This window comes from Anas acuta, chromosome 12 (assembly GCF_963932015.1).
Source record: "Anas acuta chromosome 12, bAnaAcu1.1, whole genome shotgun sequence".
NCBI lineage: Eukaryota > Metazoa > Chordata > Aves > Anseriformes > Anatidae > Anas > Anas acuta.
The window spans coordinates 20,812,546-20,830,938 of record NC_088990.1 but is presented as its reverse complement, the minus strand read 5'-3'; the positions used below and the strand labels follow the sequence as shown (position 1 = coordinate 20,830,938).

Sequence of the window (18,393 nt, the reverse complement as noted above, 5' to 3'; positions counted from 1 at the left end):
TTTTCACTCCCTCTAGTCTAGATTAATATGGCATTTCCATACAACAGTTGGACCAGATGATCTTGGAGGTCTTTTACAACCTTAATGATTCTATACAGAACTTAACATGCAGAAAAATGTAAGAATAAACCTAGAAATCTGGGTTCACACATGCTATCTCTGTAACACTCCATGGCTTCACTCACCTTGCAAGATCTGCTTAGAAAACGTCTGGCACAGTCGGAGATTATGTGGCTTGACAATGCTACATAAAGAACCTGCACTGTTGTCAGCAGTGCTTTTGCAGAACTATATGTTCTCTCTTTTTTTTTTTTTTTGTAGGCAGGAGCTCAGAGAAAAACAACCCTAATGTACACACTTAGGGAATAAGAGACCATCATGGAATTCTTCTTTTAAGCCTAGGAGACAAAGGAAAAGCCTTGCTTCAAATCTCTTGTGTGCCTAAGGCTCAGCAGCTCTGTGGATTGGGATTTAGACAGAAACAGTCATTTAGAAACAGGCTACTCAGATTCTTGCTCAAAACTCACCTGCAAACCTGCAGCAAGTCAAAGAAATACAAAACCCACCCCAGCTTTGTTATTTCCTCAGAGAAGGGAGAAAAAAATAGCTCATGGCAACCTAGCTCCTAAAAAGTGCTGTGTGAAGTTCTATGTGCAGTTCTGGGCACCACAGTACAAAAAGTACATTAAACTGTTGGAGAGTGTCCAGAGGAGGGCGACGAAGATGGTGAAGGGCCTACAGGGGAAGACGTATGAGGAGCAGCTGAGGTCACTGGGCCTGTTCAGCCTAGAGAAGAGGAGGCTGAGGGGGAACCTCATTGCAGTCTACAAGCGAGGGGGAGTGGAGAGGCAGGTGACCTATTCTCCTTAATCACCAGTGATAAGACCCGAGGGAATGCTGTCAAGCTGAGGCAGGGGAAGTTTAGGCTGGACATCAGGAAGAGGTTTTTCACCGAGAGGGCGGTTGCACACTGGAACAGGCTCCCCAGTGAAGTAGCCACTGCACCAAGCCTGTCTGAATTTGAGAAGCGATTGGACTGTGCACTTAGTCACATGGTCTGAACTTTTGGGCAGACCTGTGCGATGCCAGGAATTGGACTTGATAATCCTTAGGGGTCCCTTCCAACTCGGTATATTCTAGGATTCTATGAAACACCTGCTATATTAGGAATAGCCTATCTGTTCACATACCCAATGGTACTTTTTTCCCCCTCCCCTCAAATGAAGGAAAAAAATTAGAACTGTACTTGATTCACTCATCAGCTCAAGGCAGCTTTCCTCAATGACATGCATGATATGAAATGATATATGCTCTTTTTTTTTTTTTTTTTTTTTCAGTGATGCCTTTGATTTTGAGCTTGGCATGATTATCGTCAGAATTAGCCAAGGATTTGATATAACTCAGGTCCTCCAGGTTCAAGGTATGTGGTGACTCAGTAGTCAAATTATACTTCACATCTATGGTAGTTACATGCTCAGCACAGGGAAGATTCAGACCAATACTTTTAGCATCATTATCTGGTTTTGGAAATAGTTCCTACACCTGTAATTTCTACAGTTCCTCATTGCTTCTGCAGTTTCAATACTTCCCAAAATCCTTGCTGAAGCAGATGTCCACTGGTAGTTACAGGAGGCCAACCCTCACATGCTAATGAATTCTGCACAACAGGGAACTGAACTCCCAAAGCACTCGTAGCACAGGCACAGGCTAAAGCTGTAAAATCATGCATGGAGCAACCAGTTCCTCCAGCACGGTTCCTTCCAGCTCTCAGCACATCTTCCTCACTCTGCCTACCTGAGATCTCTGGGGCTGATGGGAATCAGGAAGCTGTGCTTTCAGTATCACCTCTGTAGGACGCTGTGGCCCAGAAAGCTGCAAAAATCTCAAAACTGCAGGAAATATCAATTCTCCTTTTCACCTTTTTGTTCATTCTTCCTTAGATTAGCAGCAGCAGTTGCAAAAGGACTTTCAAGAGCTATGTTTAACGGTGGCCTTTGTTTTCCCTTTCCTCTTTAGGGCACCAGAGTTCTACTGGTTCCTCATGTAACTTGGGGAGGGAATGGCTCCATATAAACACCCTATTAGAACAATTCTCCAGGTTTTCAATACGAGAACTTTTCCATTTCCTGTAAGCTTGTTCACTTGAGCAGACAGATCCAACCTAAACCCGGAAATTACTCCCAGTGTCCCATGTAGACCTCACCAGAGAAAGTTTTTGTGATACAAATTAGATAAAATCTGTAGACAAGGAAGGTACATGTACACAGGAAAAGAAGAATGGTGGTGACTCTTTGCTGCCGCCTGCTGTAAATCTGCCTCCAGCTTCTCCCCACAGCATTTTAGAGACCCGCTGACAGACCGTGCTCAGGACTGAAAGAACACCCAGAAAGAACATAAGTACCTTAACTCAGCTAATTAAAACAAAAAAAAATATTTATCCACTAAAGAGGATGGATTCTAGGGATGAGGCAGCTCCCAAAAGCAAATCACCTACGAATTAAAAGGCACCAGAGACACCTTTAAAAACAAACAAACAAAAAAAAAAAAAAAAAAAAACAGTAGACAAATATTCACCCAGGAGAATCTCTGGTAGTCTGATGTGCATGGAGAGCTACAGTGCAACATGACAAGAACTTAAAATACTAAAAATAGATTTATGCTTCCCCAGACCTGTAGATACCTCCAGTAAAACTGCCCGCCTCTGCATACTGAGAGTCAGAAAATGACTGCTCAGAAGATAGAGGCATTAGAACACCAGTGAAATTTCAGCAACTACCAACTTTGCATTCTTACAAACCAAGTTTTAAAACACTAGGAATGAGAAAGAATTAGAAACAGTAGAGCAAATAAAATAAAACCCCTCTCATATGCAGAAATGTTTTGAAGCAGACGCAGTCTCCAAAATGGAGAAAAAAAAAAAAGGTTGTATTCTGTTCTATTTGCTATGGAAGTCTGTTTAAGAGAGAAACTGAAATTCTACTTCTGAATAACCATTAAGTTGGTGGTTATCATCACGTCTAATAACCAGAAGCACAAGGTTGTCATGGATTCTAAAGTAAAAGAAATGGCATTCATTTACACTGGCAATTGAGAGTGTCAAAAGTGCTTATGATATCCAGCTGGTGAGGTTTTGTTTGTTTGTTTGTTTTTTAAAAAAAACTTTATTAAATAAATGTACCTCACTCTACATAAATAGAAGTCTTCCTTTTGAAAAAAAGCTTTCAGCAGGTAAATGCCTGTATCACCATAAAATTAGTGCCTCATCATAATATATACCACAATAACACATTGTACTTTTTCCTCACCAGAAGTCTAATATTGCTAAGGTGGAATTGTTCTTTTATATTATTGAATTTACAAAATTTTTTAGCTAAATCTGAATTTTTCTGCTAAATTGAAAAAAAAAAAAAAACATCAGAAATACTTCAGCTTAGAAACTGATCACATATTCAGTATCCTTACATATTTCTGAGAATCTCAAGTCCAAATTGATGTAGCCTTGCTCTCAGAGTAGAGGCCCAAGAGCTTGAACTCAATATACCAGCTTTCTCACTTTAAGAAAATGGCTTTCCTGATCTGTTTTTGAATTCTTAAGAATGAAAACAACCCACAAACATAACTAAATGTATAGTATCTTATGTAACCATAAAATACAGTAATACTGAATTTGATCTTGAAAAGGAAGTCTGAGAATGGTTAACTAGCACTTTAATATTCACTGCTGTGATAGGCATGGGCACCCTAAATTAGGGCTTCTAGAGGTGAATTTAGCCTCCTCCTCCCTATTGGTTTTCAAGGAGAAAGTATTTAAAGACTTTTTCTCCCAGCAGCTTTACATTGTGTACTAAGAACCACAACAGCAATTACAACATCACTGTTACTTCAGTAAGTGTTTTTATTTGAAATAGAAAATGATGTGTTACCAGTTTGCCTACTTTTTCTCAAATACAGAGGAATTAGAGAAGCTGGAGCAGGAGAGGTTGGCACTGGAAGCTACCATTAAAGAAAATGACTTTGAAGAAGAAAAAAGTGGGATCTGTGGATTCTTCAGAAAAGCCAGAAAGCTCAATATCTCAAAGCATGAAACAAAAAAGGGTAAGTTCTGAAATGAGAACTTCTTCCTGACCCTTCAGTTCATTATACTCTCACCAATATGCAAGCTGGACTTTGGCTGTAAGGCCAAAGCTCCTGAGCCACACAGAGTGTCTTGGAACAAGGCCTGCCCCGCGCAAACAGGCCTTGGTGGCCATAGAAAAATAGCATCAATGTTTGAGGAACACAGAAAAAGTCTTATTTTTAGAAGACATTTTCAGTTTTTAAACAGAGGTGTTTTCTTCCTCCTCTAAAGTAATTACGAGCAATATTCAGGGAAGAAGCAATCTTGCTTTATTCAACATTCACAATACGCACATACACGCAAGCACCCAGTATCCAGATGGAAAATAGGTAAAAACAGTACCACTGCTTTATATTCTAAGCATCATTTTGTAAAAAGGCACAAATGAAGGTGGTACAAGTATTGAAAGTACATATACATGTACAGCATGCAGTGAAATAACTAATTAACACATAACTTAAATGTAGAGGTGTTAAAATCAAAATTACATTTCAGATACAGTAAAATGACACAGAAGTAGAGAAAAAAATTAAAGGTCTGATATTGCAATTGCCAGGCTGTGATGATAATGACCCACCTGAAGCCACGCTTGTATGCGGACAACTATTTTCAGAATTTTCACCTGCAGAGCTTATTACATCTGTCTGTGCATGCAACTCCCACAGGTATCGAGAAGACCTACAGACAGAAAACACAAAATGAAATTATTCTTTACTTGCAGGCTTTAGTAAAACATATATATATAAAATTAAATTTTAAAAAAAAATGCACCTTCCTGCTTCAAATACCCTTTTCAATTTTATTCAGAAAAGAATAAAAAAATACATATTATATACTTTGGGTCTCAATATAATATAATTATGTTAATAAACATTCCTATGTCTCCATTTTGCTTATTCTTTCATACTCCCCAGAGCTGCTGCATCTTCCTGCATAGATGCTAGAAATGTAAAGGAAAGCCAATAGCTGCTTGGGAACAGTTGCATCCAGACTCCAGAAATACAGGAAAATAGAACAAAGCATTTTCAGAACCTGACAGATCAGAGTAAAAGCTCTAAAGAAGCCTGTCTGCTCCATTTATAATACTGCTCTGACACTGTCTTTTTTAAATCATTGAAGCAGTAATAAAGCCACAGGCTTCAAAAGATGGAATGAGAGATACTGTTAGTGCATAGACAAGACTGTACCTTTTAAAAGCAGTCAAGCAAACAGCAAGAAGCAAAGTTTATTTTCAATTAACAATGACCCTCTCATGCATAGGGAAGTTGCCATATATGCTTATGTTTTCTGCCTTCCAGTCTTAGCTTCACTTGTGTTCTTGCTGTGCCCAGTTAGCTCTTTGTCCTTCTTTATTGTTCATTTTATGATGTTCTGTATTTTACAACAGCAAGATGAGCCTGTAAACAATGCAAACAAAAGATAATAACCATTTCTTTCTAAAATCTATCAAATATTTCCTAATTGCTTTTGAAGACCCTGGTGAAGTCTAGGGTAGTTAACAAGATCCAGAGAACAAAACCAGATAATCCTTTTGAAGATGTTACAGTGTAGTGACACAGTATTTATTACACAAGCTTTGTTTCCTCTGTGTACTGGTCAACTAAGAGTCCATAGCATGTATGCTTTGGACTCTTATCAAAGACTCAAAAATCTACATTTTTGTAGATTTATATAATTTAGAGCAGAAACAAGTCAACCTCCGTACCTTCGTGTCCTTACTGAAAAGTATATCAAAAATAATGAACTTCAAACAAATATTTACATGTTTGCTGAATTTTTAACAAGACAGTCTAATGAAAGAAAGCAAATCCATGTGACAGCAAACAGGTATTTCTCTAGTTCCTCATCTTGATTCAGGCAACAAAATACCATCACCTGTTTCGGGGGGATATGTTCTTGTTGCTTATAAGGATATCAGCCAGTTTGGCTTACATAAATAAGTTTAAACAAATATAGAAGTGTTCACAGATTTAAGATACCAGTTTAATGCCTTTAACATCTGATGGTTTCATATAAACATGCTAGGTTATGGAAATAATCCATTGTTTCTGAATGTTATATGGATAAACTCCAACGTATCATTTGTTCCTAAGTAAAGGGCAAACTCATAGTAAGGATAGGCACAATTTCACTAATCTTTTTAATCCTTTATTTTGTACAAAGGAATTGAAAAAGAACTACAGTTCTTTTTTACGGGGGGGGAGGGGGGGGGAGGAATCCTGAAGCTTTTTCTCCATTTGGCTCCCTACAGCTACATGTTGCTTAACTCGTCAGAAATCTTTCCACATTTTCTTTCTCATTTCAGAGAGCACCATTAACACAATACAGTCAATGCATATGGGTGAATTCAATCAGAAGCTGCTAGAATCCAGCACTCAATTTAAAAAGAAGCAAGGAAAAGGTACAATTGACATTTGGTGGCTGTTCGATGATGGAGGTAAGGAATTCAAGTGAGAACCACAGGGAGAGATTTCTGTGTTACCAAACAAAAACATACTCAGGAACTTGTACAAAACTGTTTTAAGATTACATAGATAAGTTCATTTTAAAATAGTTTAAACAGACAGAAGAGTATGTCCAACATTGCCTATATTAAGCATGGCAGTTCTCCCACACAATGCACTAATTTGATTTTCCTGCAATTTTATATGTTCTTCCAGGTCTAACAATCCTAATTCCTTACATTCTAACTATCAGGAAGAAGTGGAAAAATTGCAAATTAAGGATCTTCACTGGAGGAAAAGCCAATAGGATTGAAGAAGAAAAACTAGTGTAAATATAACTATTTTGCCTCACTGCTTAAGGATTTTGATAAATATAATATATATACAGCAGAAAGCTGGGAATTAGCCAGCAAAACTTTTTGTTTAAAAAATTGTCAGCTGTACCAAAACAAGTACCTCATAGAAAGGTGTTGAGCTTATGGCATAGCACTCAGGGCTTGGTGTAAATGGTGATGGTGTGAGGAAACTCATCCAGATATTTTTCCCATTAACATTTCATATTGCCTTCTCTGAGAAGGACACTGCACTTTGTAATGAGAATATCATTAGTTTTATGGGATTTACATAAGATTGTCTAGTTAATGCTATGTGAAATTACACATGAAGCTCCTCATATGCAAATACCATAGGCAGTCCATTTGAATGTGATTAGACATAGCAAAAGTTAAGGAAGGTAAAGACCGTATTAATCAACTTTAAAACCAACTTAATTTGACTTAGCTCTTTTTAAAAGTCTAGATTTCATAATCATTTGCTTTCAAGCAAATGAAAGAAACTAATACACTCCTATTACCAGCCTCACTGTATACAGGACCTTTCCTTCCGAGGCACTTTACACACTAGAAGTACTGCCATTTCATCAGCAGGTGAAGCAGGCAATTTGGGCTGGAAATTTGCAACAGATGCTACTTCTTAAAAAGCAGTAGCACTATGTAGTGAGCTAGTAACACATCCATTCAAAACTCCATCAGAAAGCAGTCAGGATAGATGCAAGAACAGGAGTTAGAAGCCTGCCAGCACCACTAGGATTACGACGCCATGCCTTACAAAAAGACAGCTGCCACAGGGACACTGCTAAGATTTTCCCTTCACATAAAGGAAACTTTATGAAGGAGGCTCTCTCCTCACCGCTGGGGTACTGTCAGCAGTAAGAACTGCCCTGAAGTCGACACACTTAGGTAGAACAGGTGCACGAGTGTTTGTGTAAACTGTTCATACCACTGGCTAAAAGCAGCCTTCCAGTTGATTGGGGTCTGTGAGGGAGAGCTCTGCTCCCTGTCAGGAGCCTGCTGGAGCTCAGCTGTTTGGGAGCACAGCGGGTGCCTGGTCCAGGCCTTGCACACAAGGCACCAAGCTCCACCGAGAGTGGAAATAGGTTTTGACATCAAACAGGATTTGTGGAAATATGACAGACATACATAGAGGTAGCTCAATACCTGTGCACACCACTGGTGCTACAAAAGCCAGAGTGAACATGGCGGTCGGTATAACTGACGACTTGGTTTCAAGAAAAGAATGCGTGTATACATTCCTACATAAACATCAGCTGTCCTCAGCAGCATAATCCACCCATCACACGCAAAAACCTCAGACAGATGCACCAGAGGCAGGCTGGCTCTGTTCTCTAGGAAGATCTAACACAATGATGTCCAAGTACAGTTTCACACATTGTACTTCTCAGTTCAGAAAGAAAACTAATCTGGACTTTTTCTAATGTGTAATTCCCCAAACATTAAAACCTTTCCACAGAAGTTGAGACTTGGTTATTTTTGGTGTTCAAAAGATTTGTGTAAGCAGTATGTTCTTCTTACATAGGAAAATCACAAGTATATTCTGAGGTCATAGGCAAGTATGGTTTTCTATAATGGTTTACTCCTAGGAACTTTTTCAAATTCCAGAGCTTGCATACCAGAAAAGGGGTGGAGGAGGTGGGGTGGGGGTGGGGGTGAATAAAATAAAATAAAAGATGAAATTCCCAACCATACTTCAACCAAAGACAAAACTGACTTAACTTCTTAACTGTCCCTCTGTAATCTCAGCACAAACACACAGAGCTGTAAACTATTCCTCCTGCCAACTGGTGCAGAAGAGCACTGTATTTCCTTTTATGAAAATATGTAAAGAAAACATATGAGTAGATCAATATAAATGCATACATTACGTATTGCACATCAACCTTCTGGACCAAATTTTCACCAATACATACACGACCCATGTTGTATGTATTCCATGCATTTTTCCAAAACAAACACCCTTCCCCTCTGTCCACTACTTGTTTCCATTATTTATTTATTTATTTTATTTTCATAGATCACCAGTTAAATGCACTATACTGCAGCAATCACATCAATCCAGTTCTGTAATTGGAAACTGAAATATTAAAGCATTTAAAGTACTTTGTCATATAAAGACAACGAGACAAATGCATTTGATATCTTAACTCATTATGAGTGCTCTTTGATGCAAAGCACTCAGAAATATAGTGATAAAATTTTCTCTTTTGTTTTCAGGATGGCTTCACTTCTAAGCAAATTCAGAATAAAATTCGCTGACATTAATATCATTTGTGATATCAATATGAAACCCAACAAAGAGAGGTAAGAAACATTACCAAAATCCATTACTTAGCAGCAGGCCTTTATCATGAGCTTGTTTCTTTTATGCTGAGCATTTAACAATAAAAAAAAAAAAAAAAAAAAGAAAAAAGCCCCACAAAGAATAAATGTCGCTTTATTGCAATCATTTCCTAAGAACCTACAGGAGGAAAAAGAAGAACCTTTTAACAATCGCAATCCAAAGTGTCAAAACCATAGGCAGCCTTTTTCTTTATGTTGCAATTACAAGATAATTTTAATAAAGCCTAACCAGACACCGTACTTAAGAACTTATGAGACACTAAATTTAACAAGCATTTGATAATGTATTTCCATATCTATTAGTTTGCAATACACTTCACCATATCATTCAGTCAGCCACAGTTCTCTTGTACACCTCTCTGCCAACTCACTCTACTGGGTTTTATCATGCATTTATGAACTTAGTATCTTTCTGGCCAAGCATAAGCATACTTCTTTGCCCACAGGTACAATATTATAACACACCTCCATCGCTCAAGTATAATAAATACATGTATAATGTACTGAAATGCATATTTTTAAAAATTAACTTATCTACAGACTTCATTTTCTCAGACAAGGGTTAGGAAGTTGGTAAGACAGCACTCAGGAAGCTCCACCTCCAACTATTAGGTCCAGTTGTTTTCAGTTCCATGCCACTATTAAACTTCTTGTGCTCCACAGCAAGTTAAAACATAAAAATCTGACCTTAACATTTTCCTCCTGTTTAGGCTTGCATTGACACTTTATATAGTGATACCTTCCATATACATGTTACAGCAGGTACTTAGTTCAGAACCTGTTGTAGACAAGGCCAGATGGAGGGTGAACACATCTCTCTTTTGCTAAGGGGAACTCCACTTACTCATGTTAGCTATGGATTTCCTTTTCCACGTATTGGAGGTCAACCAAAATCTTCGAGTCCCTGCCTTATAAAACATCTCTGTATTGAAACACCCTATTTCTTCTGCTATATGTAGACAGAAGTATATAGTACCTTCCTCAGGGAACAGCTGAATCCTAGTTCAATTCACAATATTGCTCTTGGTATTAAGGATCCTCTGAAGCATTCTCACTTTGCTATGCTCCCTTCTATCCCACCCCTTACTCAATAGCCTACAGAGACTTCATAGTCAAAGGGCTCATCTTTACCATGCAGAGCCTTTCCACTGAGTTGAGGTGAACCTCAGGTTAGTCTCTTAATCCTTCTAGGCCCCATTTCTCCCTACACACATAACTCCAAAACAGTACTAGATTCACCAGTGTTTCTACAACACACTGGAATTTTTTACTTGGGAGGTACAATTGAAGAACATAAAAATATTATTACTAGATACCTACAAATTGCTGAAGTCACTTATTAGTACTCTCTTGATCCCTCAAGTTAATATCGTTTTAATTATATAAAGAACTGTGCAGAATATTTTTCCCCATTACTAAGCAATGATTTTAAAGAAATAAAAACTATCAAAAGGAATTTGAATCTGGTGTTAACATAAAATTCACATACATTTGCTGCAACAGCACTATCTGAACAGAGTAAGTGAATACAGTGCCAGATGCTTTCTAGATCACTGCATCTCTCCCCCAGCTGATATCCCAATTATTTCACTAATAATGAAAAGGATTATCACTTTTTTACATACTGAAACAGACACTAAGGATGTTGACGAGCTCGCTGGGAACTCAGCCATGGCAACGTTAAACGCTGCATTGCCTTTAAGCCAGCTCTTGACCTCCTGGCCATATTGAAAAGTCCAACCTGTGCCCAGGCTCCCATTTCACTTATTTCTAGGCCTGTCTGCATAAAGGGGAAAACACACTCGCATTAACACAAATAGAAACGCACTTGCATTAACATAAAGTACACTCCTTGAGATCTCTGGGGGACGATAGAACTACCCAATAAAGGGACAAGCAGGGAAGCATGGCAGGATAAGCTTCTCCAGATGATGAGAGTCACAAGCTTCAAGAAACAAACTGAAAGAGAGAAAAACCATGGAAAAGATGGGAAATGATCACAAATCTAATCTCCAGCAAAAATCCACAGTGTTTCCCTCAGCCCCTTGCTACAGGCGATTTATAAAGCCTGTTTTTTTATTTCATGAAAGCTGTGACAGAAAACTTGTACCAGTCAGGTGATTTCTCAAGTTAATGGTAAAACAATGTGAATAAAAGCTTATTATTTATGAGGAGACCCATATTCATTATTAATGTCAGTAACCAGTATATTGCGGTTCGGAGTTACAGCACAACTCCTTTTAGTATTTTTGCTATAGCCAGGAAAATGCAACAAATTCTCTGCAACCACAACAGGCCAAATGCAGTGTTTTCATCATCCTATCCTCAAATAATCTTTTAGTTATCCTCAAATAGCCTCAACATATTGATCTGGTATAGATAAAACGAGGGGCACAATGCCGCACAGAACAGTTAAAGATTTTGCATGTTTTTCAGCTACAGTTATAGTCAGTGGGGTCTACCATACACAGTGTCTACAAGTAAGTAAGTTCATATCCTGCAGCAAGACATCCTTTGCAATTCCTGTTTCAGTTGGAAATTCTTTGAAGAGATGATTGAACCATATCGCCTCCATGAAAGCTGCAAAGATATAACAACTGCTGAGAAATTAAAGCAAGAGACTCCGTGGAAAATTACAGATGCTGAGCTGGAAGCATTCAAAGAGAAGGTAAAGCCTTCACTACCTTTTTACATTTGTACCTATTCTTACACTGTAGACCAGATGCTTGAAGTTATTAGTAAGAAAATGTGAAATACCAGATATGGAATTACAAACATAACATGTACAAACCTGTATTTGATATTTATAATTTTCATTTGTGTTATAAACACTGCGGGTGTGTTATGATTACATTATTCAGCACTGTGTAAGACCTTGGTATGCTTTACAAAGTATTTTCCAGGCTAAGCTCTGCCTACATTCAAAGCTAGCCAGATGAAAGCCACGTCTAAGCCAGAAGCCAGAGAACTGTGCTAAGCCCAAGCTAATAACATCTGCTGAGGTTTATTAAGGGGTTCCACTGTTAAGTGCCTGAATCTCTTAAGAAGAGAACAGTTCCAAACATTCACCGCTTTGGCAAATTTAGAGGTGAATCCAGTCCTCACAGCTAGCTGCTGAAATTTGTGCAAAAGGCAAAATTTAGCATGGATTTTTACTTCAGTGGCAGAGCTGTCTAAACCTGCCTACAACATAGGAACTCTCCCCCAGTTTGAAACTATTTTAAGGCTGATGCTGACTGATCCACTAGGTAAATTAGAGACTGGGATGCTCTTGAATATTGTTGGAATGTATCTTTTTAGCAGTGAACTGACAGGCTTCATCTGCCCAGTGCTAACAGATCACCTAGAACTGTTGCATTCTTAAGACACAAGTTCTGCTGCAACTCTCAGGGAATGAATCCAGCAATCTTCTTTACAGTTCCTGTTGGATTAACCTGAGCACATTTGGAGTTTAGTTGTCTCCACTTTATGATGCTGGTAACTTCCTCAGTGAAGCAAGGACTGTGAGTATGAGATCAAAGATGCCAAGGGTCACAGCTGGATGTATTAACATAAGCTGAAATCAATGGCGATTTCAGATAACACACTATACTGCTGACTGCAGCAGCTGGGAAGCAGACTGACTGCTCACTGTATTACCCTTTTCATAGATTTGATAGCCAGCATAAAATGATGGTAGTCAGCTGCAGGAAGAAAACTTTTAAAACACTCTCAGAATAAATAATCAAAACCTGAGTCAGTCCTTAATCTCCATAAAAAAGTCAACAGAAATATACTCCCAAATATACACACTTTTGTACGCAAACAATGAGGATACAAGAGGAGGAAAAATACATATATACACACACACACACACAATGGTTAAGCTTGGTCTCATCTAGGTCCGTAACTAAAGAACCAAAAAAACCCCACCTCTATGTTTAAAGCAGTCAGCAATATGAAAGTGCCAAGTCTCTCTAAAATAACAGCAACAAAATATTTAGCTTGCACACCTGGAAAGACATGCCTCTTATCTTTATCAGTAAGGCAGTTCTGGAAATTTTATGGAGGACATTAGAACACATTTAAAATTCAAGAGAAAAAAGCCTGGCAGCACCACAGATAAAGGATGATGTTACAGGATGACTCTGGTGAGATAACTTTCTAAATTACGAGTACTCTTATTTACGTAACACAGGTAAAACAACAGTGAAATTTCCATAGAGAAAGAAAATTTAAGGTCTGAATGGAGAAAAAAAAAATTACCTTTTACCTTCTCTACTGAAATAGAAAGGTTATTTTATGACACCACTGAAGATACATCTGTCTCCCATGCTGCAATGTCCCTGCTCTACCCTCTTATTCTCTATGACTTTTGTTATGTGTTAAAAAGTTTGAGAACCTGACCAAAGTAAGGTTGGCTGAATCTCAAAATAATAGCCATTTATGCAATGCAAAAACCATCCATACAAATACACAACACATAAAGCAGTTAACAGTCTTACTCTAGAGCCCTGGTCTTTTGGAGAAGATAATTTTTATAGGGTGGCAAGGTGATCGTTTACATGCTGATGTTTAGCCTTACTGGCATGGCAGCTCAACACTGCAAAAATAGATGAATTAATGTATTAACCATCAGCAAACAATATCACAAGTCTTTTCACAGCTCCAAAACAGCTATGCTACATAGCCAAACCAATACCTAAAAACTATGCCTGATCTGGCTATGGTACTGTGCCAGTACAAGAACAATCTCCATCCCCAGGAAACCATAAACAGATGTGAAGAAGTCTGGCCTCTGGGCATCAATACCAACCAAGAAACCCATCCTAGACAGCCTTGTATTTTGCCATCTCTGTCACGTTGGATCACAGAATACACTTGGCTTCCAGTGCTGCCAACGCAGAAAATCTTTTGGGCAATAGGTAGGACTGCAGACCATTGACCTAACGATCTTTTTATTTCTCCCATGTTTTGGTTTAAACAGAGTTACCGCCAAGTCCGTTTGAATGAACTCTTACAAGAGCATTCGAGGGCAGCTAACCTCATTGTCCTGTGAGTTGCGTGGTTTTGTTTAACTTAGAGAATAATATTATGTGCATAGAGATTGTAGACTAGATCAACAGAAACACTTGTGTTAACTCATTGAGGGCAAAAATAGCCTTTTAAAGTACCTTTTAAAGGTCTTAAATCTGCACTGATGATTCTCTGGGACTACACTAAATATGAATCTCTCCTCATATTTCTTCATAGCTTAAAGCAAAGCTGTACTCATGAATGTGTCAAAAACATAATCTTCACATCCCACTCTACACATTGAATGTTACACCTGCTTACCCACCTGCACAAAATAACTGTTTTCCTTTCTTCCCCCCTTCCATCCCAAGATATTAAGAACTCAAAGTTGTAGAAAGAACTCTTTTGATTTGCACATAATCAATGGAGATCATTTGCCAAGATCTACTTGAAATTACATGAAACTGAATAAGAATGATTAACTGCATAAAGGATGTCACCAATAAAAACACAAAATAAAATCATTTTCAGATCAACATCTAGATAGAATCATTTTTTTTTTTCATAAAGATACTCAAACAATCACTTAGTATTTATGATGCACAGATAAAGCTCTTTAGCCCCATTAATTCAGTCTCCAAAATAGGGGTGAATGTGTAATGTTTAAATTGACTCATATGTCAAAACTCACATCTCACAATAGCTACACATCAGGAAATAAACTGATGGACTGCAAAAATGTGCATGTAATGTATTTTTATCCTTTAAAAAAATCATTGTTGATGAAAATATTTCTTTATCTATTCAAGGTAAAGATATTCACAAGCAGTTCATGCTCACAACAAATAGCCATGTTAATGGCATTAACTAGGTGACAAAGAATTTGCAACATTAAGACTTGATGGTAGCTTTGTACTTTATATGTACTTTATATGTACTTTATATGTACTTTATATGTACTTTATATGTACTTTATATGATTAAAACAATCATATAGTCTAATTATGAACATTCAGAGTTGCATATGAACAGCTGAAGTTTTCTACTTAATATTTTGTGTGATGCATGTTCTCAGGTCTCCTCTCTTTCTTAATAATGTTATTTTTACTTTTCTGTCTATCTGAACAGGAGTCTCCCAGTGGCAAGAAAAGGAGTGGTGTCTGATTACCTGTATATGGCTTGGCTAGAAATTCTCTCAAAGAACCTTCCTCCAACTTTAATGGTCAGGGGCAACCACAAAAATGTACTGACTTTCTATTCTTAGAAAGACTTCAGTGCCTAGAACATCCCATGCTTGATTTCAACCCCACAATTTTAATGGCAGTGCTTTATTAAAGACACACTTATTTAATACAGACCTAAAACTTCACTTATTGATATCAGAATATTATTCTGATAATATTCACTTATTATCAGAATTCAAAGCAACATAGTGGAGAGTAGGACAAGAAAATGCAAATGCTCCCTAGTGGTGTCACACTCCAGTGCAGGCAAAAGCAGGAAAATCCACCTGTATAACATGAGACAGCAAATATTTTGAGAATACAATGAAGAAACTCCACTAATTTTATTTATATGGTAGCTAAAATGCTTGTGATATTCATTCTAGAGAGCCAAACTTATCAGCTAAGTGTAAAAAGTATTAAATCTATAAATGAATACTTTTAAATTGCACTGTCATAATTGCTACTAAACACAGAGGAGGATTAAAATCAAATGCATCGATGTGGGAGAGAAAAAAAAACAACTGTACAGTACCCATGAGGTCAACAGAACAGAAACAACAGAATACCTGTGATGCTGTTTAATTATATTACATTAAAATTAAAACCTATGCCTACAGCAGATTCTTTTACCTAAATTGTAATGCTTATTCAAATGCTTTTAGTTAACTTGCAAACAAAAAAGATACATAGAGATGGATTCTGTATGGCAAGAGCTGATAATGAATTTTCAAGCTTTGACCTGGAATGGACCTGTATGATTTCAATAATTAAAGATGGTAAGTAAATTTCACAAAGAAATTAGTCAAAGACTAAATATTCTGACAATTTTTGCCATGACTGTTATGAGTTAATATAATTTGAGATTATACTTTGGAATGTAATATACAGTGATTCATGTAAGTGATTAGAAAGCAAATGATTAGCTGAGTTGAATGCCTTATTTTTTATTTATATAAATTTATGTTACTTTTTAGACTTTCTAAATAATACTTGTTATACATTAAGTTGAAATAAAGGAAATCCATTAAGCTATGCTGTTTTTCTATTTTCAATTCTGCAACATTATAGTACTTTATCATTTCAGCTGTCAATAAAAGCAGTTTCTCTTTTTAATGGGGAAAGCTATATCCTATGTCTAAGCATTATTTAAATTAAAGACCATTGAGGAGCACAGCTAATTTAATTACTGCTGTCCTGCAACTTCTTTGGATAGATTACGAGAAATCTAAGCCCCAGGAAAGTCGGTGGACCCTGATTTTCATTAAATGCTTATCTCAAAGCAGGCCTCAGATTCCATCTTTGCTTGAATTATGAGAATGTAACTTGTGGAAGATCTAGCACTCTATCTCCAAAAATGTCAAATATTTGATATTCATATTTTTCAAGTTCAGCAGAAGCAATTCAGCAGAACATGGTAATGTAGCCCAATAATCCATGGTTTATTTTCTCCATCTATTAAAGGCAGATATGAAATATTGGTATTCTCTCTTAACACTCCTTCTTACACATTTACAATGAGGCTGAAAGATCACTTTGCAGTTTAACTGCATGACAGAGATATACGAGTTTCCTAGATATGACAGACTTCCCCCACAACTCTGAGCAAACCAAACCTCAAATTCTGTACCTGCAAAACATGGAAATTATTCTGATCCTTCACAGTGAGGTGAGCAACAATAAAGGAGTTTGTTACATGCTGTCAAGTCCTTCCACCTTGGTAGAATTGCGGCAGCCACCACCCTTTCCTCTTACCGCAGACAACAAACAATATATCAAAATATATACATATTATATCAACATGTACAAAACAAAATATCATAAAGATATTATCTTTGTGAGGTACCCAAGTAGTCAATGGAAAGAGAAAGAGCCTCTGGGTAAGCTCTAATTAGGCCTTCTGTAAGTGTGTTTTGTATCACAAGATACGGAAGGACTAGGGACAATTATGCATCTGCATTAAGACCTTCAGTTATGTACATGAGTGAAGGTAGTTTCCTAAATATTTTCAACTCCTGTAAATTCTTGTAGTGGGTTTACGTGGCAAGGTTTTGGTAGCAGGGGGCCATAGGGGTGGTTTCTGTGAGAAAGATCTAGAAGCCGCCCCATGTTTGGGAAGGGCCCCATTGTTTTCCAGATCTGAGCCAATAAGCGATGTTGTTTTGCGCCTCTGTGAGAGCATATTTAAGACAGGGAAAAAACGCTGCGCCACACAGCAGCCGGGAGAGTCAAGGGAGTGAGAAACAGCCTTGCAGGTGCTAAGGTCAGTGTAGAAGGAGGGGAAGAGGTGCTCCAGGCGCTGGAGCAGAAGTCCCCTGCGGCCTGTGGTGAGGCCCATGGTGAAGCAGGATGTCCCCCTGCAGCCCATGGAGTACCACGGTGGAGCAGAGTTCCATGCTGCAGCCCGTGGAGGAGACCACAGTGGAGCAGGTGGCCCTGCACCGATGGAGGCTGCCGCCTGTGGAAGACCCCTGCCGGAGCAGATTCCGGGCCGGACCTGTAGCCCGTGGAGAGGAGACCACGCAGGAGCAGGTGACCTGGCAGGAGCTGCTGCCCGTAGGGGAGCCAGGTTGGAGCAGTTTTCTCCTGAGGGATGGACCCCGTGGTACGGACCCATATCTGGAGCAGTTCTGGAAGAGCTGCTGCCTGTGGGAAGCCCACGCCGGATCAGTTCATCAAGGACTGTATCCCGTGGGTGGGACCCCACAGCACAGGGGACGAGAGTGACCAAGAAGGAGCGGCAGAGAAGAAGTGCTGTAGACTGACCATAACCCCCATTCCCCCATTCCCCTGCGCCGCTCGGGGGGAGGAGGTGGAAGAGGGTGGATGGGGGGGGAGGTGCTTTTGGTTTCTTTCCTTTGTTTCTCACTTCTCTAGCTTGTTAGTAATGAGCAATAAATCTTACTATTTGTCTTCTT

General features: G+C 38.4%; 1 protein-coding gene and 1 long non-coding RNA gene across 8 annotated transcripts in view; one reads left to right on the top strand and one right to left on the bottom strand.

Moving 5' to 3' along the window:
• SLC12A1 (solute carrier family 12 member 1) overlaps nt 1–15,628 on the top strand; it is a 51,778-nt gene extending 36,150 nt beyond the window's left edge. For 4 of the 7 annotated variants that reach the window (XM_068695986.1, XM_068695987.1, XM_068695983.1 and 1 more), the window contains 8 exons: nt 1,338–1,420; nt 3,952–4,095; nt 6,423–6,554; nt 6,778–6,889; nt 9,132–9,218; nt 11,790–11,925; nt 14,002–14,161; nt 15,381–15,589. In XM_068695986.1, coding sequence (XP_068552087.1) covers nt 1,338–1,420; nt 3,952–4,095; nt 6,423–6,554; nt 6,778–6,889; nt 9,132–9,218; nt 11,790–11,925; nt 14,002–14,161; nt 15,381–15,439 — 913 coding nt within the window. In that variant the 3' untranslated portion in view covers nt 15,440–15,589. Of the gene's footprint in view, nt 1–1,337; nt 1,421–3,951; nt 4,096–6,422; nt 6,555–6,777; nt 6,890–9,131; nt 9,219–11,789; nt 11,926–14,001; nt 14,162–14,223; nt 14,292–15,380 lie in introns of all 7 variants that reach the window. The other 3 variants (XM_068695988.1, XM_068695989.1, XM_068695985.1) reach the window with 1 other exon arrangement.
• Nucleotides 1–18,393, bottom strand: part of LOC137863113 (uncharacterized) — a 43,730-nt gene that overhangs the window by 21,314 nt on the left and 4,023 nt on the right. Inside the window, exons 3-4 of the long non-coding RNA XR_011100696.1 lie at nt 5,305–5,514; nt 4,695–4,795 (exon numbers count right to left, since the gene is read on the bottom strand). This is a non-coding gene — a long non-coding RNA (uncharacterized lncRNA). The remainder of the gene's footprint in view (nt 1–4,694; nt 4,796–5,304; nt 5,515–18,393) is intronic.